The sequence below is a fragment of the Leiobunum rupestre genome, chromosome 10 (assembly GCF_980474605.1).
Source record: "Leiobunum rupestre chromosome 10, qqLeiRupe1.1.hap1, whole genome shotgun sequence".
NCBI lineage: Eukaryota > Metazoa > Arthropoda > Arachnida > Opiliones > Sclerosomatidae > Leiobunum > Leiobunum rupestre.
Genome location: NC_143393.1, coordinates 11,205,882 through 11,224,322, shown reverse-complemented (window position 1 = coordinate 11,224,322; position 18,441 = coordinate 11,205,882). Strand labels below are relative to the sequence as shown.

At 33.0% G+C, this 18,441-nt stretch overlaps 1 protein-coding gene across 1 annotated transcript in view; it reads left to right on the top strand.

Moving 5' to 3' along the window:
- Nucleotides 1–18,441, top strand: part of Cals (calsyntenin 1) — a 232,321-nt gene that overhangs the window by 161,390 nt on the left and 52,490 nt on the right. Inside the window, exon 6 of the mRNA XM_090161453.1 lies at nucleotides 4,063–4,254. Within this exon, the coding sequence (XP_090017579.1) occupies nucleotides 4,063–4,254 (192 nt within the window). The remainder of the gene's footprint in view (nucleotides 1–4,062; nucleotides 4,255–18,441) is intronic.

Sequence of the window (18,441 nt, the reverse complement as noted above, 5' to 3'; positions counted from 1 at the left end):
GAACAAATTGTACCTTCCAATTTAAATCAATTCATTTTTTTTTAAATCATACAATGTATTCAGAAGTAAATGAAAAGTTATCAGACTGCTCTACTCCCCATGTTGGAGGCGTTTTCCTTATAAAGTTACATTTTGACCTCGAATTGGAAATTTTGCATTCTCCTAGATCGAAAAACAAAACGTTTTTGTTTTAACCATTTTTTATACCTAGAAATAGTTATACCCACAATTCCCAAGTACAATTTATCGCGTCAAAAGACGGGGATGGAAATTAGCTTTTATTTGACTCGATTTTCATAAGGAAAACGCCCTCCGATTCTGAGCGCTATTTCGATAACTTCGGTTCATTTACTTCTGATATATTTCAATGGAGGAATAAATAATGCCAAAAAATAGTTTCTTAAAAAATGAAAATACATAGAAAATTTGAGCAAACTAAAACATTAAATAATAATTAAATTCAATTAAGATTACATTTAATTCAAGATTAGTTAACTGATAAAAGCAAAATATCCGTTAATTATTCAGGAAAAGAGCCATTAATAGTATAAAAATCAATAAATTTAATCAAATCAAAAAATCCGATTTAAATTAAAAAAAGTCAAAAAAGTGCCAACCCAGATTTTTCTTGACGAAAATACTTAGTCGTACGGTTTTTGCTCGTGGTTTGGCAGCGAGAGGAGCCGGGTTCGATCCTAGCTTGTGGCACTGACAAGGAGACTACCCGAGCAGGGTTGGACATAAGGATATTTTTTAGTAGTCAGCCTGACAAGTGAGCTTCCTATCTTAATTTATTTTAATAGTCATTGACAAAAACAAGGACAGCCAACATTTTGCTTTACCCGTCAGAATTAAAATTGGAGTCTTTTATCAATTGAGTTACGTGACTTTGGCCAATCACAATTTTTTTTAAATAAAATGGGATTGAAGAATGAAGAAGTTATGATACGCCATATTCGCCATTATTTATGAATATTGAGGTAAATGTTTCACTAGTCAAATTGACTTGAGAGCCCCCAGATTTCGATTAATTTTAGTAGTCGGAACATTGAAAAGGTGGGGTGGCGGAGTGGTTAGCACTTTCGCCTCGCAGCAAGTGGAGCCGGGTTCGATCCCAGCTTGTGGCACTGGGTGGAAACTCGGAACAACTCCTTCTGGTTTAAGGGGTTTTCCCCCGAGTTCTTCGGTTTCCCCTTTCATAAAAACGTATGAAGGTTAACGTTAATAGTTAGTGTAGGGAGCTGTTAGCTCGCGTGGCGTGAAGGGCTTGCCACCACCCTCCTACGCATTGTAACCCGGCCACCAGAATCGAAGTCAATAAAAGTAGTTAGGTGACTTGGACGGTGCCTAGTGGATTATTATATTATTATTGATCCAACTTCGGGAGGTTTTAAATTTTAATTTTTATCTGTCGCGAAGAATGTCATTTCTCTGAGCTAAATTTTTTATAAAATCTGTTGGTTCCGCGAATTTCCCGTTGAATATTTTATCCGCAAATGGAAGCTTTCATTTTTCAGAACAGAGTGTGGAAGTTTGGCGGGAATAGCAAAGTCCCCGAGATAATCATAAAAGGTTTAATTTTATTAGTTTACGTCAACAAACTCCGAGTTCGCGTTTTAGAAAACACTCGCTGTCAATGTATGACAGCCGGATGCGATAATAGTTAGAAGGGATTTTCGTCCGGGATAAAACAGGCGAATACATGGCAGTGGTTATTTTCTAGTGCAATAGAAATCAAAATATTTTGTTAACGTTTTTAAACCAGTTCATACTATAAATCATACCGAAATCTAGAGTAGATATACAAATACCAAAATTACACCGGTTTGGTTGATCAGTACAATGCTTGAATTCTGGCATACCTCTGATTAGGTGGTTTCTTTTACCCTAAAACGTTTTATTCGCCTGCTCCGGGGATGAGAATTACTCCGGCCCGTAAACTATTCTCTTGTTCCGGAGTATTAGGGCTACACTTTTTAATCCTACTGAAAAGGAGTTGTCAAGAGAGTAAATCGGATTTGGTCGTCTGCTAGTTAGAATTTATCTGCTAAAAAGGCCACAGGCCACAATTTTGGAAAAACGTTTTTATCCCAACTCAAACTATTCTCCACCACAGAATCGGAGTAAAATCTCGTCATAGTCTTACTCTTCTTACCCTACTCCGAAATCCCGGAACAAGCGAATAGAAACCACATAATGTGTCCGAGTACTTGCCCTAAATGAGCTTCTAATGCAATATTTTTTTTACTAAAAATCAAATCAATTTTTTTATTTTATTGAATTTATTGATTTTCCAATAATTAATGGTTTCAGTCTAATTTATGCCTACTTTTCTATCTGTTATCATTTAAGATTTAATTAAATCATAGTTAAATTTAATTATTTAAGATTTAATTAAATCATAGTTAAATTTAGTAATTTAAGATTTAATTAAATCAGTTTAATTTAAATATTTAAAATTTAATTAAATCATAGTTTAATTTAAATATTTAAAATTTAATTAAATCATAGTTAAATTTAATTATTTAAAATTTAATTAAAGCATAGTTAAATTTAATTATTTAAAATTTAATTAAAGCATAGTTAAATTTAATTATTTAAAATTTAATTAAAGCATAGTTAAATTTAATTATTTAAAATTTAATTAAAGCATAGTTAAATTTAATTATTTAAAATTTAATTAAAGCATAGTTAAATTTAATTATTTAAAATTTAATTAAAGCATAGTTAAATTTAATTATTTAAAATTTAATTAAAGCATAGTTAAATTTAATTATTTAAAATTTAATTAAAGCATAGTTAAATTTAATTATTTAAAATTTAATTAAAGCATAGTTAAATTAAATTATTTAAAATTTTATTAAAGCATAGTTAAATTTAATTATTTAAAATTAATTAAAGCATAGTTATAATAATCAGCTAGGCTAATACCCAAGGCACCACCTTAGGCCTAAGTCATCGAGCGACTTTTAAAGCCTTTAATTTAGGTGGCCGGGTTACAATGCGTAGGAGGGGTGGTGGCAAGCCTGGCAAGCCACGCGAGCCAACAGCTCCCTATACTAACTATTACCGTTAACCTTAACAAGTTTTTATGGAAGGGGAAACCGAAGATCTCGGGGGAAAACCCCTTAAACCAGTGGGGAGAGAACTTGCAAACTCAACGCGGAAGGAGTTGTTCCGAGTTTTCACCCAGTGCCACAAGCTGGGATCGAACCCGGCTCCTCTTGCTGCGAGGCGAAAGTGCTAACCACTCCGCCACCCCACCTTTAAAATTAAATTTAATTAAATCCATAATCGTCGCCTGAAAGCACAATCAACGTAACTTTATACACAAATCTTTAAAAGATACGTGTATTTGGCTTTAGGGCGACGTATTTAAAATTAGTTACTTTCTAAATAGTTTAGTTTGCTCAAAGGGACTTTTAAGGGGTGGTTGAAGCATCGACAAACTACATCCAAGTAGTAGTTTGTCGATGGTTGAAGTCCATATAAAATGACATTCGGTCGCCGTTCGTTGCATTTACAAAGAGGGTGACCATTCTTCCTTTATTTTATAATTTTTCCTATATTTCAATGCTTTCCTTTATTTTCCTATAATTTAACCTTTTTTTCTATATTTTCCTATATTTAGATATTATTTTGTATTTCGCGTGGTTTTTTCGAATTTTCCGCTTACCTAGTTCGCTTTTCGTAATACAGATGGCGCTCTATGTACTAAATCCCTTTGAGAAAACGTAAACTGCTTCTCCAAAGAACTGCACTAAACGGAAATAAGAATATCGTCGTCTGCTTAAAAGAAGTTCCTTTATATTAACACAAATTTAAATTTTATTTATGCAAAGAAAATACTCCTGTATGTTGCTATATTATCATAAAAAATCTCCTATATTCCCCTATAAATCGACTGTTGAATTTCCTATATTCCTATAAATGTTTTGGGGTTTTTCAGTGGTCACCCGCCTTGAAAATCCCTTTAAGTCCCTTGATTTAAGTCAACCCTGCCTATGGAGAAGGCTGAGTTCCCAAACATATTTTAACTTTCAAATTGAAATGTTGTCTTAGAAATTCGCGAACGAGTGGAATACACGCCAGGTTCGGGTCAAAGGACACTCTTCCCTCGAGCCAGGCTGGAACTCTGCGACGTCCCCTGCGACGTGGAGAAACTCGTCACCAAGATATCTCTGACCACCAGACACATCGGCAAAGGATGCGACCGGGACACCTACTCCGTCGAGTCCCAACGGAAACTTTGCGGTCAGTACTGTCCATTCCAAAATAATTCCAAACCAAGAGATTAAAGCTTATTCCTTTGTACGGAACTATCGGCTAATGTAGAAATTATCCGCCCTTAATGAGGCTTTTTTTGAAACGGGCCTATTTAGGTCAAAAATCGATCGGAGAGGGCGCTGCGAACGGAGATTTCGAAGGGACGCGATTTACATTTGGCCAAAACAGTTTCGCCATTCCAAATCATTAACGCCCGCCCTCTATCGGAGCCTTGTTTAATTATTGGAGAGAAATTCCGAGACTATAAATGGCTTCGAAATGTAAAATAAACATATTAAAATTCAGCAATCCCAAACCCTATTTGCCGCGTCCCAAATCGAAAACTCGGGGGGGGGATTTAATTTTCCGGCTTTATAGAGCAAACGGCGCGCCCCCTTCTGGGAGAAAATGAAAGTTTTGTCTTTTTGGAGAGTGGACTACGCTAATGATCGGGACACAGTCAGTTTGGTCGCGATTCAAATGATGGAACCGGTAGAGTCGTCCTCGTTAAAATGTTTACGATATTTGGATGTTAGCTTTTTGGGATCGCGACGATCAACTTGTCTCGTTGCAGGCGAGGCTTGTTATTGGGAGGCCTTTAATGGAAATTGAATTAGATTTCATGTTGTTTTAAGGAGTTTAAATTTAATCGCCGGATTATTATTATCGACCGTTGTGACTGTACCTGCTATTTAACGTCTATAGTACTACTAACTTGGTTACTCCGAAAACGTGGATTTAAATTAATTTTTAGACAACCCGAATTTTTAGAGTTACCTGGTTTTGGAAATAAGGTATATACGTAACCTGGTTACGCCGAAAACGTTCATTTAAATAAATTTTTAGACAAACCCAATTTTTAGAGTTACCTGGTTTTAGAAATAAGGTCTATACGTAACCTGGTTACGCCGAAAACGTTCATTTAAATTAATTTTTAGACAAACCGAATTTTTAGAGTTACCTGCTTTTGGAAATAAGGTAGTGTAACACGAAAACATTCATTTAAATTAAGTTTCAGACAACCGAATTTTTAGAGTTATCTGGGTTTTTAAAAAAAATAAGGTAGCGAAACTCGAACGAATTAGATGACGCCTGTATCAATTGGTTAAGAGGTCCAGTTAATTGGCCAGAAATCCTAGTTCAGAAATGATCAGTACGAACTAAAAATATTATATTCAACCAAGTCGCTCTAAATTAAAAAAATATATGTAACGTTTAAAAAAAATCGCCAAAAACCACTGAAATGAGAGGAGGTCATGTGACAATGTTTTGTCTACGTCACTTAGCTGTAGCTCTTGAAGGTAGAGAGCACGCGGGGCAGTCGCTAGACCCTTGGGAATCTGAAACCCGCGTGCATAACTCGCGCGCAAGTAAAGCACTGAAATAACTGGCGCACGTGACTCGGATAAAAACATTTTATACTTTATATTTTTATGGTTTTATTTTATAGAAACTCCTATTGTTGAAGAGATATGTGGAATACACAAGTGGTCTGGCCCAACTTGTTAAAATGTGGCTCTTACGTCACTAGACCCGGCGTTATCAGTATATTCTTCGCACGAGTGATTTGCACGCGTGCTAGAGAAAGCTATATTCCTCTGGCCACTGTAGCGCGCGCTCGTAAAATAAGAGGCTGTGACGTAAGAGCCACATTTAAAACTTAATAAAAAGACAAGGTGGTTTCTTTTCGCCTGTTCACGGACTAAAAGTATATATTTTTTAAAGGCCTAGTATTTCTTCTGCCTGTTTTCCTTTAAGTTTTCTTCCCGCCGCGCAAATATCCTGGTATAATCAATATTTTTCAAGATTTTACCTCAAAACATTTATTTTACAAAAATGGTCAGGGAAAATTTGGCAATTTGGTCAGGGAAAAGAGTAACCAACTATTCCGGATAAAAGAAACACACCATGGAACACAGAGCGCCCGTTAGATTCATTGTCCGTGCTTCCTAGAACCTCAAACCTAATTCCAACGCCAGTTTACTCCGACGAAATTGTGTACCCGCCGCGCGTACCAAAAATGTCAAAACTCGGAATTCTCAACGCTTAATTTATTTATTTTTTACAATGAATTCTTTAATGGACTTATTATGGTCCAGTTTTTTGGCGTGGCCTTTCACCGGGAAAGGAGTCCAGGGAAATTAAAAGTTCGGGTGACGGCTGGACACCTCGTTATTGTTATTAGGCTGCCCACCCCCTCGACGGATGGAACCGCGTCGGTGCTTCCCCCTGGTGTCCGCTTTGGGAATTAACTGGTCGATGCGAGGTACGTGCGCTGGACGGAAAACGGAGGGCTAGAACTTCCAGTTAAGCCCCCAGCCGGATGTAAGGCGGGACGACGGGTACAGTCTGCGCCTTTCCCTCTTTGAGTGAATTGTAAGTTAGCGAATTGGTTTGACACTAGTCTAAGTTGACCAAGTGGAAGATTGCGCCTGTCCGGTACCGGCCATTTCGATAAGGCCACTGTCCGGCTAGCCAGCTTCAACCCTCCCTTCTCTTCAACGTCCGTTATCTCGGCCAGTTCCGTTACGATTGAAGGGAAAAGAATTTTGAACGAAAGAGCGCTCAATTTCCCTCGCCTATTTTTATTGTTTTTTTCTCAGCCGAGGCTTTTGAGTGACTACGCTCTTTTGCCCTTTAAGAATTTTCTCGTCGCCGGGATGGAAGAATTTCTATCAGAAATGGCCCGGCCTTTTTATGCCCGATCAGCGATTTTTTCGCTCCACTTCCCGTTTTCACTCAAAGTAATTCGAATCGACATCAATTGGTATTCTTTTTTCTAACTTATTTTCGAGAAGGTTCGGTTTTTCAAAGGCGTTTAATGGTCGAAATGAATGAAATAATATAGTTCTTTCAAGTCGGGTTATCTACCATCTTTATGGCCTGCTAATTTATCCCCGGTGGCGATTTCGAAGTGTTTACTGGAAGGGAGCTCCTCCTTGAGCACGTACGCGTTGCGTGTCAAATACTTCTACAGGCGTTTCATCCATTTTTCATCTACTTTCATTTTTCCCTCTAATGAATTAATAAATTTTTATTTTGCCACTCCTTTTACAGCAAGCTAACGGTAGTAATTTACGAAAGATAAATAATACAAAGAAAAGTATACAAAAACAAATGAAATGCAAATTGACCAAAACAATTAAATTTAAAATGATAAATTTTAAAATGAATATGCCTTTCTATAACATTGGCCTTCTTGTTTTGACGTCACGGGTGACGTATCGATGACGTTTCACTACTAAGAGTAAATTCGACGAGGCACCCGGTTTTTAAGCATAAACTGAACTGAACTTCTACGTATTTCGTGACGAATAAGCTACATAAAAACAAGTTCAGCAACATGAGAATGTTTGAAAGTTTTTCAGAAACCTTTAATCATTATTTGAATGTTTTTATTTATAACATTTAAAAAATTTGAAGAGAATAAATACTGATTTATTTTAAAATCAACTTCTCACAGTAATTTATATTTATAATATTGACTATAAATGAAAGTTACACTCTGAATAAATTTGGTAAAAAAGATAATTTAAAATTTTTACGTTTCAGACGTCGGCCGTTTAAAAATCAAACACTGGTTTCGACTTTCAAAATTTGAAAAGGCAATTGTTTTGAAAAAAGGGGAAAAGAGGGAATTTTCGTCTTTTCTTTAGAAAACAATGTAAATTAGAACTATTTTGGATCACAGACCCTGCAGTAGTTTGTTAGTAATCTGCGTTTTCATTGTTGTTCATTTCCAAATAAATATTCTAGTTGTTTGGCTTAAGCAAGGAAGATGTTTGGGGAATTTTTGAGGCTAGCTAGTACAGGGTGGTCAAAGCTCCTATATTTTAAATTATTTCCTATATTTTCAATGCGTTCCTATAACTTCCTATAATTATACTATTTTCCTTTTCTTTTCTTAAATTTGAGAAATTTTTCGGGCTCCACCTATTGCAATTATTTATTTTGATATCAAAATCTATAAAGTTAAAAATAATTTTAGTAATATTTTAAATTTTCGCTCGCTCAAGCAATTATTCAATAAACCATTTTACTGTATTTTTCACATCATAAATACTATATAGAAACCAATATTTCCCTGTTATTTTATTGGGATTTATCGTTTATTTTGCAAAACAAACTCCTTTAAAATCCTATAAATCGATTAAAAATTTCCTATAATTCCAATCTGATTTTTGAGTTTTTTTGTGGTCACCCTGCTAGTAAATAAAAAAACAAGATGTCACGGACATTTAAGTACACACAATCCTCCCGATGTATTAACTATAGTTTAAATATTACATTTTAATTTTATAAAATTCCAAATAATCTTGTACATTAACTAAATAAACCCAAGAGGTATTTTATCGGAAAGGAATTTTCTAAGTTACCTGGTTTTGGAAATAAAGTAGCGAACACGTTAATTTCATGAATTATTCACTTGTAAGTAGCAGATCTTTTGTTTATTAGTAAATACAATAACGGCAATTGAAATTAATTTTTAGACAAACCGAATTTTTCTTTTTACCTGGTTTGGAAATAAGGTAGTTAGATAGGCGCCTGTATCAATTGGTACGAAATTCAAATATGACAATAGTGCATACGTGGGTTATGTGGTCTCATTTAAAATTAAAATTTCAGTACTAACTAAAAATATAATTTTCAACCAAGTCGGTCTTAATTTAAAAACTAAGTATGTAGATTTTAAGTCGAATATCGCCATATAGCACTAAAATGGGCAAATGACCAACTTATGGGCCCCTGATCTCCAAAATCTGACTTAAAATTAAACTTTCTTAAAGGGGAATTGTCACCAAAACCAAAATTTACGAGGTTTTTTACCGAATGATAGAAAATATATTAATGATTATGTCCCTGAAATTTTATAGTTATTGGAAAAGTATTTAAAAAGTTACGCTACTTTTCCGCAACCTATATCAAACGGCTCCAAAAATTTCAGTAATCGCGGTTGAACCTACGTGCAGCGCCAAAAGAATAAAGCGGCAAAAATTTGAGAAAGGGCGGCGTGTAAGGCATTTTAGAAACACGATAAACTACAATCTACGAGTATAACTCGGTTGAAAAGCCAAGGAGAATGTCGTAGCAGACGACAGTTCCGACCGAAAAACGGGGAAAATAATATTTCGTTCACGAGATGGCGCTACGGTAGGTTCACCCAAGCGGTTCTGAGATTCTCGAGTCGGGGGGATAAAACTCGAAATTTGGTTGCTAATAATAAATCAAATACTGGAAATTTTTTGTATAACCATTTTCGGACGTCCTCTATCCATTTAAATGGTTTTTAACCAATTCCCCTTTAATGTAACCGAAAACGTAGTTCAGAAATTATCAGTACTAACTAAAAATATAATTTTCAACCAAGTCGCTCCTAAAAACGTATGTAGATATAGCACTAAAATGGTCAAATGAGCAACTTGTGGGCCCCCGATCTCCACAATTCATAGCGGGCTACCGAGCACAGGATATTTTCTTTCGGTTAAGATATCCCAGGCCCTTCTAAGCCTAATTCTTGGAGAGTTATGTGCAATACGACGGCATCGGCTACAATGTACGTGGGCTCAGTAGGATTTGTGTGTAAAAAATAATTTAAAATTTCCCAAGCTGGAAGCACTCTAATGGCTCTAAACTCTTCTCCTTTGTCAAATTCCTAAACAAGGCAAAATGGAAGTAAATAATACGGCGGTCGTGTTTCATTACGACTACAAATTGTAGTTCGGGATCAGTGATGGGCACTCTCCTCTCACCGTGAGATCAGTGAGAGCAATTGAGAGGAGGTGAGATGCTCTAAGCTTTCAATGTAGAGGAGCCTGAGATGAGTTTCCAAGCTATGAATTTAAGTGAGAGGAGAGTGAGTGGAAATTTTTCAAAGAATGTATTTGGAGTGTGAGCGAGAGTAATTTAATTAATTAAATGCGATGAGAGGAGATCAGTTTGCGGTGGTGAGTGGAGGTGAGTTTGAGTTTAGATGTAAGAAAACCAAAACAAAGGAAATATATAAACATGACCTTCTTGGAAATAATTATGTAACTTTGGCCAATAACAAATCCCGAGGGGTCGGTCATTTAACAAAATCCCGTACACTTAGTCTAAAATCGCAAAATCTTTTAACTCGCTCTATGCTAAATTAACATTGAAATCCCAAAATCACTTCAAAAAAGTAATGATAAAATCGCCAAAATCTCTACGAAATCCGAAAATCCGTACAAAATAATGGCAAGTGTAATATGGTCGTTGAGAACAGTGTGAGAATCTGAGAGGAGGTGAGATGCGGAAAAGTTCTAAAGGAAGGAGAGGAGCGTGAGAGGAGTTTCACAAAGTACGCACTTCGGAGAAAGGAGATATTTTATGACTTCCATAAACGGAAAAGAGCGTGACATGAGATCAGATTTTTCAACAAAACTAGGGAGAGTGTGCGTGAGGTTAGTATTAATTAGTGAAATTCGATGAGAGGAGATGAGATAAAAAGTTAGTTTACGGTGGTGAGAGGAGATGAGATAAAAAGTTAGTTTACGGTGGTGAGATTAGATGAGATAAAAAGTTAGTTTACGGTGGTGAGAGGAGATGATTTTGAGTTAAAAATTTTAGAAACGGGAATGAGGTGGAGTGAGAGCTATCACAAAATTTGGAAAAATGCCCATCACTGCTCGGGATAAACTAAATCTGAAATCGCTCCTCTCCGGATGACGGCGCATTCTTATACAGCCAGCTTAGCCTCGCCGCGATGGCAGTCGTGAAAAGAGTCGAGCGCCTGTTCCCGGAGGAATTCGGACGATTGAGAAACAAAAATGATTCGCTGTACCACTTCATCAAAATAACCCGGGGTCGAAACGAGTTGTTACGTATAGCCGAGGATGAAAACAGTATAGCCCTAAAAAATAGTCTCCCGCCTCCGTAGAGACGAACGCCGACTGGACCCCTTTCGCGCCTTGTCCGGCGCTGCGCGGCGAGGTTGTCTTAATGCTGGTAATCCGAGAATAGCCGGGAGCTAACTGCGGACGCCGGCTTCTTGAAACTTGATTGCTTCGCTCGACTGGAGACAATTCGACCCTCACGCGGACACCGTTCTCTGGGACGACCAGTGGCCCCTTTTATTCCGGTCGATGCGGACGCTGCTATGTACAGTTTCTTTCTCAATTTGTAAAGGTTGATGTTTATATGCGGGAAATGCTTTTCCACCACTTCCTCACATATATTCGCACCGGGTTTCTCCAGCCATTTTACGTTTCGTATTATGTTGTATGGAAAATTATAAATAATAAAAAACTATAACAAGGCTCCCAGAGTTCCTATAATTCCTATAAATTCCTATAATTTCAATATGCTCCTATAATTTCAATATGCTCCTATAATTTCAATATGCTCCTATAATTTCCTATTCTCTCAAAATTGTTCCTATAAATTCGTATTTTTTCGAAATATTCTAGTTTTTCTATAGCTATTATCCAGAAATTCCTATAATTTTAAAAATAATGTATTAGAAAATAGCCTTAACGTTTGGGAAAAATTTGCCTTCTAAATAGAGCTTAGCTCTGGCTTAGATCCCGAAAACATCAACGGTTGGGCTGGCAGAGTTCCTATCAATTCCTATATTTTCAATATACTCCTATATTTTCAATATACTCCTATATTTTCAATATACTCCTATATTTTCAATATACTCCTATATTTTCAATATACTCCTATAATTTCCTATTTTTTCAAAATTGTTTGTATAAATTTCTATTTTAGCTAAAATGTTCCTATAAATTCCTATTTTTTGGCTAAAATATTCCTATAAATTCCTATTTTTTGGCTAAAATGTTCCTATAAATTCCTATATTTTCTATGAAATTTCCTATAATTCCTATAATGTTTTTAAAAAAATCGCTGGGAGCCCTGCTATAATGAAAAATATAAATTTGCCAAAATAAAATTATTAATGTTGAGAAAAAATATAAATTTGCCAAAATAAAATTATTAATGTTGAGAAAAAATATAAATTTGCCAAAATAAAATTATTAATGTTGAGAAAAAAATATAAATTTGCCAAAATAAAATTATTTCTGTTGAGAAAAAATATAAATTTGCCCAAATAAAATTATTTCTGTTGAGAAAAAATATAAATTTGCCAAAATAAAATTATTTCTGTTGAGAAAAAATATAAATTTGCCAAAATAAAATTATTAATGTTGAGAAAAAATATAAATTTGCCAAAATAAAATTATTAATGTTGAGAAAAAATATAAATTTGCCAAAATAAAATTATTTCTGTTGAGAAAAAATATAAATTTGCCAAAATAAAATTATTTCTGTTGAGAAAAAATATAAATTTGCCAAAATAAAATTATTTCTGTTGAGAAAAAATATAAATTTGCCCAAATAAAATTATTTCTGTTGAGAAAAAATATAAATTTGCCAAAATAAAATTATTTCTGTTGAGAAAAAATATAAATTTGCCAAAATAAAATTATTAATGTTGAGAAAAAAATATAAATTTGCCAAAATAAAATTATTTCTGTTGAGAAAAAATATAAATTTGCCCAAATAAAATTATTTCTGTTGAGAAAAAATATAAATTTGCCAAAATAAAATTATTTCTGTTGAGAAAAAATATAAATTTGCCAAAATAAAATTATTTCTGTTGAGAAAAAATATAAATTTGCCCAAATAAAATTATTTCTGTTGAGAAAAAATATAAATTTGCCAAAATAAAATTATTTCTGTTGAGAAAAAATATAAATTTGCCAAAATAAAATTATTTCTGTTGAGAAAAAATATAAATTTGCCAAAATAAAATTATTTCTGTTGAGAAAAAATATAAATTTGCCAAAATAAAATTATTAATGTTGAGAAAAATATAAATTTGCCAAAATAAAATTATTAATGTTGAGAAAAAATATAAATTTGCCAAAATAAAATTATTTCTGTTGAGAAAAAATATAAATTTGCCAAAATAAAATTATTTCTGTTGAGAAAAAATATAAATTTGCCAAAATAAAATTATTTCTGTTGAGAAAAAATATAAATTTGCCAAAATAAAATTATTAATGTTGAGAAAAAATATAAATTTGCCAAAATAAAATTATTAATGTTGAGAAAAAATATAAATTTGCCAAAATAAAATTATTAATGTTGAGAAAAAAATATAAATTTGCCAAAATAAAATTATTTCTGTTGAGAAAAAATATAAATTTGCCCAAATAAAATTATTTCTGTTGAGAAAAAATATAAATTTGCCAAAATAAAATTATTTCTGTTGAGAAAAAATATAAATTTGCCAAAATAAAATTATTTCTGTTGAGAAAAAATATAAATTTGCCCAAATAAAATTATTTCTGTTGAGAAAAAATATAAATTTGCCAAAATAAAATTATTTCTGTTGAGAAAAAATATAAATTTGCCAAAATAAAATTATTTCTGTTGAGAAAAAATATAAATTTGCCAAAATAAAATTATTTCTGTTGAGAAAAAATATAAATTTGCCAAAATAAAATTATTTCTGTTGAGAAAAAATATAAATTTGCCCAAATAAAATTATTTCTGTTGAGAAAAAATATAAATTTGCCAAAATAAAATTATTTCTGTTGAGAAAAAATATAAATTTGCCAAAATAAAATTATTTCTGTTGAGAAAAAATATAAATTTGCCAAAATAAAATTATTTCTGTTGAGAAAAAATATAAATTTGCCAAAATAAAATTATTAATGTTGAGAAAAAATATAAATTTGCCAAAATAAAATTATTAATGTTGAGAAAAAATATAAATTTGCCAAAATAAAATTATTTCTGTTGAGAAAAAATATAAATTTGCCAAAATAAAATTATTTCTGTTGAGAAAAAATATAAATTTGCCAAAATAAAATTATTTCTGTTGAGAAAAAATATAAATTTGCCAAAATAAAATTAATGTTGAGAAAAAATATAAATTTGCCAAAATAAAATTATTAATGTTGAGAAAAAATATAAATTTGCCAAAATAAAATTATTAATGTTGAGAAAAAAATATAAATTTGCCAAAATAAAATTATTTCTGTTGAGAAAAAATATAAATTTGCCCAAATAAAATTATTTCTGTTGAGAAAAAATATAAATTTGCCAAAATAAAATTATTTCTGTTGAGAAAAAATATAAATTTGCCAAAATAAAATTATTTCTGTTGAGAAAAAATATAAATTTGCCCAAATAAAATTATTTCTGTTGAGAAAAAATATAAATTTGCCAAAATAAAATTATTTCTGTTGAGAAAAAATATAAATTTGCCAAAATAAAATTATTTCTGTTGAGAAAAAATATAAATTTGCCAAAATAAAATTATTTCTGTTGAGAAAAAATATAAATTTGCCCAAATAAAATTATTTCTGTTGAGAAAAAATATAAATTTGCCAAAATAAAATTATTTCTGTTGAGAAAAAATATAAATTTGCCAAAATAAAATTATTTCTGTTGAGAAAAAATATAAATTTGCCAAAATAAAATTATTTCTGTTGAGAAAAAATATAAATTTGCCAAAAAAAATTTATTGAGGAAAATATTTTCGTTGGGAAAAATATTTTCGTTGGGAAATAAATATTTTCGTTGAGAAAAATATAGTTTTTTGTTATATTTTCTAAATTCCAATGGCATATTTGCTAGTGATTTTCACGGCAATAGACCAGTGTTTAGCAAATAGTAAGTCTAATTGCTAATCAAGCTGGGCCGTTTACTAGAGGACAGTACCTAGCCATATCGTACCGAGTATTGTCCAACCAAATATTAACCCAAGCCTACCGAACCCAACCCAACGTATACTACCCCATTCTTGCTAATCAAGCTGGGCCGTCTACGCTGCGACCTAAAGGACAGTACCTAGCCATATCGTACCGAGTATTGTCCAATTCAAATATTTTCTCAACACAAAATATTTTTTTCTCAACTCGAAATATTTTTTCCTCAACTCGAAATATTTTTTCCTCAACTCGAAATATTTTTTTTCTCAACTCGAAATATTTTTTTCTCAACTCGAAATATTTTTTTCTCAACTCGAAATATTTTTTTCTCAACTCGAAATATTTTTTTTCTCAACTCGAAATATTTTTTTCTCAACTCGAAATATTTTTTTCTCAACTCGAAATATTTTTTTCTCAACTCGAAATATTTTTTTCTCAACTCGAAATATTTTTTTCTCAACTCGAAATATTTTTTTCTCAACTCGAAATATTTTTTTCTCAACTCGAAATATTTTTTTCTCAACTCGAAATATTTTTTTCTCAACTCGAAATATTTTTTTCTCAACTCGAAATATTTTTTTCTCAACTCGAAATATTTTTTTCTCAACTCGAAATATTTTTTTCTCAACTCGAAATATTTTTTTCTCAACTCGAAATATTTTTTTCTCAACTCGAAATATTTTTTTCTCAACTCGAAATATTTTTTTCTCAACTCGAAATATTTTTTTCTCAACTCGAAATATTTTTTTCTCAACTCGAAATATTTTTTTCTCAACTCGAAATATTTTTTTCTCAACTCGAAATATTTTTTTCTCAACTCGAAATATTTTTTTCTCAACTCGAAATATTTTTTTCTCAACTCGAAATATTTTTTTCTCAACTCGAAATATTTTTTTCTCAACTCGAAATATTTTTTTCTCAACTCGAAATATTTTTTTCTCAACTCGAAATATTTTTTTCTCAACTCGAAATATTTTTTTCTCAACTCGAAATATTTTTTTCTCAACTCGAAATATTTTTTTCTCAACTCGAAATATTTTTTTCTCAACTCGAAATATTTTTTTCCAACACAATTTTTTTTATTTTTTTTATTTTGAAATGAAAGGCGTTAAAAATAATGATTTTTCCATTTAAATATAAAAAATATCGATCTTCTTTATTTTTATTGCAAAATGTGTGGAAAAAGTCCATATTGTTTTATTTATAATTTTGACCTAGATGGCGTTCCATAATTTTGGTCTTAAAACTAGAACATAGCGCCGAAGGGTCAAAAGTTTATCCCCCTTTTGAAAATTTTAAAAACAAATTTCCAAAACTAGGCAGATTAAAAGCATAAAAAGTCGCTAGATCACTTGCGCCTAAGGTCGTGCCTGGCTGTTATTATTTCGTTTTTTCATTTCGACTGTGATCGAAATCTAGATAAAAATGTAGGAAATTCCACTTTATTCCGATTTGAACGAAATTATTTGATTCAAAGCGAATTAGTATCGAATCATTTTCGCAAGGTAGTGGGCCAATTAATATCAGGGCTTGAATTCCCTATTTTTGTTGAAGGTTCCTAAACCACCCTAAACTCGGATTTGTTTCCTAAATAAAGCATCAACGACTTAAAAGATTTCTAGATTTCTGTTTAAAAGCCGTTTACAAAATGGTCATTCATACGCGAGTCAGTGTTTGGGATAATTAAATACTAAGGCAATATATGCTGAATGATGTATTTAAAAACAGATAAAAAACTTCGTTAAAACTTTAATTAAAATCAATGATATTTACAATGATTCAGTAAACCGGTCAATTATTTTTTTTTTGACTGAATCATTGTAAATATCATTGATTTTAATTAAATTATCAATTTTATTTTCTGTGTTTCTAAATACATCAGCTTTTGAGGTAACTTAATTGAATTAAAAATTTCATTTCGTTTATTATTGGTTATTATATAGGGTTGCCACATGTCAAAGGTCCGGGAATTTCCTTGAAATTTTGGCTAATTTTTTCAACATTCCAATAACCTTTTTACCGAAATAAAATAAATTTATTAACTTCTGATATAAGTAAAATATAACGTAAAAATTTTGGCCTTTAAAAATAAAATCTCTTATAAAGTGGTCAGGGAATAGTAAGGTAATTTGAATTGGAAAATTTTGTGGCAACCCTGTTTTACTAAGAAATTTGTTTATTTTTTTTATGGTGAAAAGTCCTTTTTTAACCCCTAATTAATTCCCATATGTTAGACACGTTGGCCCGCAAAAATTCGCCTATTAGAGGAACTGAGCTTAAAGAGTGAATTTGCATCGATATTGGCCGCTAATCAACCACGATTATTTTCGCTTAATCCGCGTGCCGGAAGAGAAGAGAAAAAACCGGAGTGAATCATTGTAGCCCGTAAGCCACGCCAATCTAGCCAATTAAGGCCGTCGTGGGGGTCAGATTAAAACTCGCGGGACAGCCTGACATGTCAGTGTCGCGGGATGCTATACATTTCACGTTCTTGTTAGCTTCTCTCTCTTCGCTGATGTTGGAAGAGTTCACTTCGCTAATCCGTTATTGGGAGAGTTGTCGCGAAACTGCTCTTCGGGGAAGGGCAATAAATAAGGGGAGCCGCCCGAATGACACGCGTGACCCCTGAGAAGCCACGCCCCCTTCCCGTACCACCCCGAACACCGCCAACCTCGATTGATTCGATGCGCGGGGTATCAAGTTAAAGGGAATATCACCTCGGGTATTTGGTGTGGAACACCAACGTTTGCAGCTCTGGCCGCTCTTGCCTTTGGCTTTAAAAATGTTTGGCGCCATTGTGACAGGGTAATTTGGAAAATTTAAGGGGTCTTCGATAAAGATTGCTTTGCAGGTTCTATTCCCTTTAAGCTTAACAAGATATTTTTGCGTCGGCACGAAAAACTTGCGTTAAGCTTAACAAGGGATTTTATGCGTCGGCACGAAAAACTTGCGTTAAACCTGGTTTTCACAAGGACAAAAACGCCACAACGGTGGGAGTCGACGCAAAAATATTGCATTAGGCCTAACGGGAATTTTTCGCGTCGACGTTCATCGTCGGGGCGTTTTTGCCCTAATGGAAACCAGCCTTTAAGCTTAACAAGGGATTTTTGCGTCGGCACGAAAAACTTGCGTTAGGCTAAAGCTGGTTTCACACTCGACGGGAAATTAGCAGCGTAAAGTTGAACGTTAGCGGTATATCGAATGGGAATCAATTTTCAGCTCGGCGTTTATTATCGTCTTTCCGGCATACTTTCCGTCGAGTGTGAAACCAGCTTTAAGAAATGATTTCTGCGTTGGCACGAAAAACTTACGTTAGGCTTAACAAGGGATTTTTGCGTCGGCACGAAAAACTTGCGTTAGGCGCCACTGTACAAGGTAATTTGGAAAATTGAAGGGGTCTTCCGTAAAGAAATTCCCTTTAAGCCTTAAGGCTGGTTCACACTTGCAGTGTTTTCTATTCGCTAGCGAAACGGGTATAGGCGGC